At 40.5% G+C, this 7411-nt stretch overlaps 1 protein-coding gene across 1 annotated transcript; it reads left to right on the forward strand.

Moving 5' to 3' along the window:
* The first annotated feature begins 470 nt into the window (after positions 1-470).
* Positions 471-7166, forward strand: LOC122732552 (S100 calcium binding protein P). Its single transcript, XM_043972775.1, has 2 exons — positions 471-669; positions 6925-7166. Exons 1-2 carry the CDS (start codon positions 532-534, stop codon positions 7072-7074), a joined length of 288 nt encoding a protein of 95 aa, XP_043828710.1. The 5' UTR covers positions 471-531; the 3' UTR covers positions 7075-7166.
* The last annotated feature ends 245 nt before the right edge of the window (positions 7167-7411 follow it).

Raw genomic sequence — 7411 nt, forward strand, 5'->3', positions numbered from 1 at the left:
GTTAGTTTATTTTCTAACCTTCTAATATGCTGAAATTATTAATCATCTGAATTTGTGTTTTTGCTGATTCTCTGGGGTGGAAGGCTTCCTTTGTGTGTTCCCAAAAGTGGTACTGAGATATGTAGGAAGCATGGGCTGGATAAAATTTGTGACAGTGGCTACAGTAGAAATGGACCAATTTAGTACCTGTTATAGAATTGCATTCTGTAATCTAGGTTTGATCTATAAGGGGGAAAAGAAATAGGTCTCTTGAAATTACTAAACTAAATTGGAAATACGTTTTGCATGACTTCATATGCATAATGGGTGTTATAATTCTTGTCTTTTCAATGGGTATGAGAGTAGGTGAAAGGAGGAAGATAATTTGGAACTAAAATTAAAAAAAAAAAGAAATTACTAAGCCAACTGATAGCCACCCACTTTGTCAATATTGGTTCTTGCCCTATAAAAGACAACATTAGTCACCCAGCTCGGACACATCATCAACCAAGCTTGTTTCTGGAAAGAAAGGAGCTCAAGAGCATAGAGAAGATGTCAGAGCTGGAAACAGCCATGGGAATGCTCATTGATGTCTTTGATCGGTACTCAGGAACTGAAGGCAATAAGGAGACTCTGACGAAAGGGGAATTAAAGACACTCATGGAGAAAGAGTTCCCAAACTTTGTTAAGGTAAGAGCTCCTGTGGAGTAAGTGGACTTGGAGTCAGGAGGGCTACTTTCTAATCCCAGGCTTGCTATTAGTTATTTGTATAATATTATCAGTCTTTCTCTAGGTCTTAGTTTCTTGATCAGTAAAATAGGATGGGGGGTAGTGGTGAGGGAAGGAGTGCTGGATAGTGAGAAATGAGTTTCTAACTCCCTTCTATGTCTATGATTCTACCAAATTGTATAAAATTGGATAGGGCTTTTTTTGGGGGGGGAGGGCAATGAGGGTTAAGTGACTTGCCCAGGGTCACACAGCTAGTAAGTGTCAAGTGTCTGAGGCCGGATTTGAACTCAGGTTCTCCTGAATCCAGGGCCAGTGCTTTATCCACTGTGCTACCTAGCTGGCCCCTAAATTATATAAAATTGACAATTCCTGACAAGGGAAGGGTGTCCTTCTAGAATTTGAATTTTACTAATTACATCTCTCATGTTAAAAAATGTTTAGTGACTTACAAAGCTTCTTCCCCATAACAATAAGATAATAGATTCACTTTGGGTAAGTTCAGAAGTGCTTTATAAATGTATGCTTCCTAGTGTCACCGGTAGAATTATTCATATCAGTGCTTGCTTCAGCAGCACATTTACTACAATTATTCATATTATTACACCCATTTTACAGGTGAGAAAATTAAATCAATAAAGTTGAAAGAAACTTTTCTAAGATCCCACTGCTAGGGGCAGCTAGGTGGCACAGTAAATAAAACACTGGCCCAAAGCACTAAACATGTTTTAACATGAGGGATGTAACTAATAAAATTCAAATTCTAGAAGGACATCTTTCCCTTGTCAGGAATTGTCAATTTTATACAATTTAGGGGCCACCTAAGTGGCACAGTGGATAAAGCACTGGCCCTGGATTCAGGAGAACCTGAGTTCAAATCCGGCCTCAGACACTTGACACTTGACACACTAGCTGTGTGACCCTGGTCAAGTCACTTAACCCTTATTGCCCCACAAAACAAAACAAAACAAAACAAAACAAAACAAAACAAAACACCAAAAAACCACCACCACCACCACCACCAATAACAACATATAACCGAGAATAAAAAATAAAATATTATTCCAAAAAAAGAAAGAAAGAAATACAGCTGGGACTAAATAACCATAATTAGAGATTCTCTAGCCCAGGCCCCTGAGATCAGAAAATTGAAACCCAGAATGATAAGGTCATTTTTTTCAAAGTTATACAGAAATTGTTTGAGATGGGTAGATAACCCAGGTCTCCTGATTCTGAGTATAGCTTTACACTATACTTTACACTATATATTTTGTCTAAAGAAAATGTCAAGTGTGACATATATAAATATATAAAAATAGATATCTAAATTGTAAACTCTTATTTTGGATGATATTGTTAGATCTTAAGGGAATCTTGGAGCCTACAAAGTCAGGGCAGAAAGGACCTTAGAACGTTGAATGTCAGAACCAAAGAGATTTGTTAAAATGGTGACAGTAGAAATGGCCCCATTCAGTTCCTAGAATAGAATTTTATTCCATAATTCAGGAAATCTTACATAATGTCAGAACTAAGGAATCCTACAACATAGATTGTTGGAGCTCCAAGGAACCTTAGACATCATCTAGATGGAGTTCCTTAATTTACAGATGAGGAAACTGAGGCCCCCAAATGGGAAGTGACTTTTGCCTAAGCAGCCTGGTTGGCAGAGCTGGGCCTTGGAAGTCTGGTCTTCTGATATCATTGAAACTTCTACAGTATTCCATTAAAAAAAAAAACCCAACCTTTTTTGTCCACTTTAAAAACCACAGCATAGTTTGCCCCAATCTGCCCTCCCTCACCTCCCCATAGGAAGGGTTGCTCTGATCTCTAAGCCCTTGGGAACAGGCCCTTTGTCTCTGGTAACATATTCAAGCATCCTGACAACATTCTTTCTTTCCTATCTTTAGCTCTGCCTGCTTTAGCCCTGGGAGCTATCAGTCACTCTGGCTGACCAATTCAATTTGATTACTGCCAGGGCTCCAACTCTCTTTCGTTTTCATGTGTCCCTGGGGATTGTAGCTGGAGGTAACAACATAAAATAATATTATCTCCATACCCTGGGAGACACATATGTATTTACATCTGCATCACGCTAAGTACCCTTATTAAACATTGCTGCACTGCACTTGTATCCATTCCCACTTGCTCTATTGTTTCCAGGCTCCTGGTTTTGGGAGGATTGTCCCCTAGTTTGGCATTTTGATTCTATTTTGTGCACATCACTTACCATATTCCCATGATGACCAAGGTCATCTGATCATAAATTTGGACATCACAGTACAATCTTAATTTACAGATAAGGAAACTGAGACCTGGAGATAGCACAACCAGTGATATAGGCAGTACATGTGTTATTGTCTCCATTCTATGGCTTGGGAAACTGAGGTTCAGACTGGTGAATTAATTTGTCATAGTTAGGAAGGATAGCACTACCATTTGAACCTATCTCCCTACTCCAAGTCCAGTGCTTTCCCCACAGTGCCATATTAAGAAGATTGTACCGATAAAGTCCTATAGAATTTTAAAGCCAGAAGGAAGTTTAGAACACATACAATTATAGGATTTAGTGCTGGAATGAATATATGTTTCAAGATCATCTTGTCCCACCCTTTCAGGTTAAAGATGAGAAGACAGAGAATCAGAAAACTGAACCAGCTTACCTGAGGTTACACAGTTATTGACTGCCAGAACTAAAACTCAGGTCTCCCAATAAATAATAACTGATTTTTTCTTACAGGAATAGAGACTGACCTGTAATTTCATTGATATAGGGAAGTTCCTCTTCTAATATAGGTAGACCAGCACCTTGCCTGCAACTTGTCTTAGAGAATTGATTGCCTAGAACAGTGAGAGGCTGCCTTGTGCACAGACAACCCAATAAATGAAATCCAATAACTATTTATTAAGCACCTGCTATGCATCAGGCACTGTGCTAAGCTGGCATGAGTCAAAGGCAAAATTTGAAGCCACATCTTCCTGAGTCCAAGGCCTCTTGGAGTCCCACCATGCTGTCTCTTGACATTTACAAGAATATTTTCAATTTAACAAATCTTTATTAAGAACCTACCATGTGATAGTCACTATGATATGCAATGAGGAGACAGAGAAAAATGAAAGTCCCTGACCTCGCAGAGGTCATTTTACCACCAAGAAACAACACATGCACAAACAGCGAAGTTTAGACATAGTGATTGGGGGCTCAGTGGTCAGGGAGGGAAGAAAGAGCACTAAGAGTGCGTGGAATTCAGAAAAGCTTCATTCAGGAGATAGGGTCTGAGCTGTGCTTTGAAGGGATTTAGGGACTCCAAGAGGTGAGGAGAAGGAAGTGCATCCAGATATGGGGAACCACCAGGTCAAAGGTGGGGAAACAGGAGATGGGATACCATTTCCAGAAAGCAGCTAGAAGATCGATTGGACTATGATGTTGAGAGTGTGAAGGGAAGAAATGTAAAAGAAGACTAGACAGACAGATTGGAGAATTTTGAGTGCCAGGCTGGAGCTTTCGATGCCAGGCTTTAGGGTTTGCCAAGAGATACAGTTAGTTAGTTAGTTAGCTAGCTAGTTAGTTAGACAGACAGACAGAACTTCACAACAACTTTGTGAGGCAAGTCCTACAGGTACATACCATATTTTACAGATAAGGAGGGTGAGATGCAAAAAGCCAGTGACTTGGCCCAGTTAATAAATGACAGAGCCAAGGCCTAAGGCAGGCACATTTAATACACCTCCACTCAGTTGACCATGAGTTATATTTCCTAATAAAGCTCTTGTCCTAAGAGTTGCTGGGATTTTTTGTGTAGTTTTTGGTAGAGCTAGTTCTAGCTCCAAGCAGAGCAGGGAGGACTAGATGTCCTGCCTCTAAGCATCTTTCCAGGACCCCACCCCCCACTCCAAGGAGCCTATGAAACAGAGTGTTAAAGGATTACAGTTGAAAGAAGCATGGTGTCAAAGATGATGAAAGACATCCTTCGGTTTTTTCTCTTGCCTTTTGTCTTCCTGGTCTGTATCTAACTCTGCTTACCTGCCCCAAGCCTTAATTTCATTGGAACATTCCATCAAAATCTTTTTGATGACCAATGCCACCTATGTCTTCTTTACTCTCCAGGCTGCATTCCTGACTCTTCCTGAACTTTATTTACAATGCCCCCTCATTGGGAACCCTCAGTCACTCCTCTTTCTAACTTCCTTTCAGATGTTGTCTTTCCCCTTTAGAAGGTGAGCTCCTTGGAGTTAGAGAGTCTCCTCTGCTTGTAGTTGTATTTCAAGCAATTAAGACTGTGACAGGCATATAGTAAATGCTAAATAAATGCTAGTTAACTTGACTTAACTTTTCATGTCTCAATTTGGGGTGGAGGAGACCCTGTGTTCCGGGTACCTATGATGGAGAAGAATAAGTATTGGGAGGTCCTACCCAGTTGGAAAGGCTTTGGTAGAGAGCCTATTGAGAGACTTGCTCTCTCTCTTTGAGGAGCAGACTTAAGCAAATGCAGACTCATCACCAGATTGGCTACAGGAGAAAGAATTTTTGTTTGTTTTTTACCTTTAATCCTCAAGGAACATCTGCTAAGCCTGAAACAGATTGTGGCTCATGCTGGTGGAGGTAGACTCCACATGGATAAAATTTACAGATCTTTGGAATTTTAAAGTCAGGACGAATCCAGGTCCTGCCTCAATAGAGCTCAGGCATCTCATTTCAGAGTATTCTCTCTCTTTCCTCTAAAATGCAGCTTAGATGATAATTTAAAAATATATAGAGAGCAAACCAAGCAAGATTTTATCAGCTTTTACCCTTAGAGGGAAAAATGTGTCTTTTAATTTACTTCATAAAAATTAGCAAATATTTCCATCCATTTCCTCCACCACCACCCCCAGCTCCCAGACCTCTGATGCAATCAGTACATTTGTTATATGTCATTTGTGCCATCTGCTGGTGATTTGCAAAACAGCCTCTGAATTTTCTGTACATGGGCGGAGATCACATGTTCATTGCCGTATTGCAGTATTCTCACAGACTGAATTTTAGAATGCTAGTGTTGAAAGGGACCTTAGGACATAAGATATCAGAGCTGAAAGGGGGACTTAGAACATAGAGTATTAGAACTGGAAGGGACCTTAGAACAAAGACTCTTCAAGCTGGTAGGGGTCTTATTCATCAATGAATCAAGCATTTATCTATCTATTTATTGTGGGACAATGAGGGTTAAGTGACTTGCCTAGGGTCACACAGCTAGTAAATGTCAAGTGTCTGAGGCCGGATTTGAACTCAGATCCTCCTGAATCCAGGGCTGGTGCTTTATCCACTGTGCTATGTAGCTGCCCTGAATCAAGCATTTATTAAGCCCCCACTGTATACCAGGCTGTGCTAGGCTCTGTGGATACATATATGTTATAGGGCTAGCATACCCCAGAAGTTCTCTGGGGTACATCAAAAGAATCTTCTTCCTAAGAAACTAAACCAAAGGACAGACACACCTAACCAGTCTCCCCCACCCCTCAGGGAGATGAGATTGGGTGTGGCTACTGCCTTTGTGTTGTGAGGAGCAGAGAGATGGCTTGAGAGATCCAGAGTGGCTCCTCACCCAACTTTCCCCAGCCACCACCAGTGGGGGATGGTCCTCCCCCAATAGGAGAACTTTCCACAGTCAGACGATCTCCTCATTGGACCACCATCTGACCTCTATACAAGTATCTGCCTGTCTCTCCTGCTCGAGGAGATAGGTATCTCAGAGCCAGGCCTCTGTGCCATGCCTTGTCCACATGAGAAGTCCAAGGATTTCTCTCTTGGTTTCCTTTCCCTAGCACCCTAAATAAACTACAATTTTTAGCGTCCTTTCTAACTCTACCATCCCTTAATCTTGTTAATTCTTTTCTAACAGCAAAAAAACTAGGGCTCAGGAATTCTGTCTGTTTGACAATAAGCAAATCATTTCCATTCACAGTTTCCTCATTGGTAAAATGAAAACAATATCTACATGACCTGCCTCACAGGACTCTTGAGAGGGAGCTACTTTGTAAATAGAAAAGAACTTTGGAAATAATAATGCTAATCACTCAAACATGTATAGTTTTTCCAGACTGACACACTTCTTCCCACACCACAGTCCCAGTTTTCTCTCATTTTGCACATGAGGAGTTTAAGGAATGTTATTATGGGAATGGCTGGAGAGGACATGTCTGCCCCTGTCATCCTTTCATCCACCTCTCCTTTCTCTTGTTCAGAATGGGAAGAATAATGAGGTAGTTGAGAAACTATTCAAGAATCTGGATGACAATGGGGATTCTGAAGTGGACTTCAATGAGTTCATCGTCTTTGTGGCTGCCCTGACTTCTGCCTGTCATAAATACTGTCACCAGCAAGGATCCAAGTGATGCTAAAGGAGCCAACCACAGATGACAGAATCTTGCTGAGTGGAATAATGTGCCCTTTAAAATTAAAAGGCTTTGTTTGATAACAACCCCCACCTTGTTTTCTGTGGTTTCTATTCTGCTGAATAACAGTTCAATGCTTTTGGTCTCAAATAAGCATGTTCATATAAATTCAGCCTCAAATTCAGGGTTTTTACAAAGTATCACTTCATGCAATTTCTTTCTTGGGAAGGGACTTTAGAATGTGAACAAAAACTAACAAGCTATTGGATAATTTTTAAAAATAAAATTACAAAAACCATTAATAATACTAGTAAGGATAATCTAAAGAATGTAGAAA

This window comes from Dromiciops gliroides, chromosome 6 (genome assembly GCF_019393635.1).
Source record: "Dromiciops gliroides isolate mDroGli1 chromosome 6, mDroGli1.pri, whole genome shotgun sequence".
Taxonomy (NCBI): Eukaryota; Metazoa; Chordata; class Mammalia; order Microbiotheria; family Microbiotheriidae; genus Dromiciops; species Dromiciops gliroides.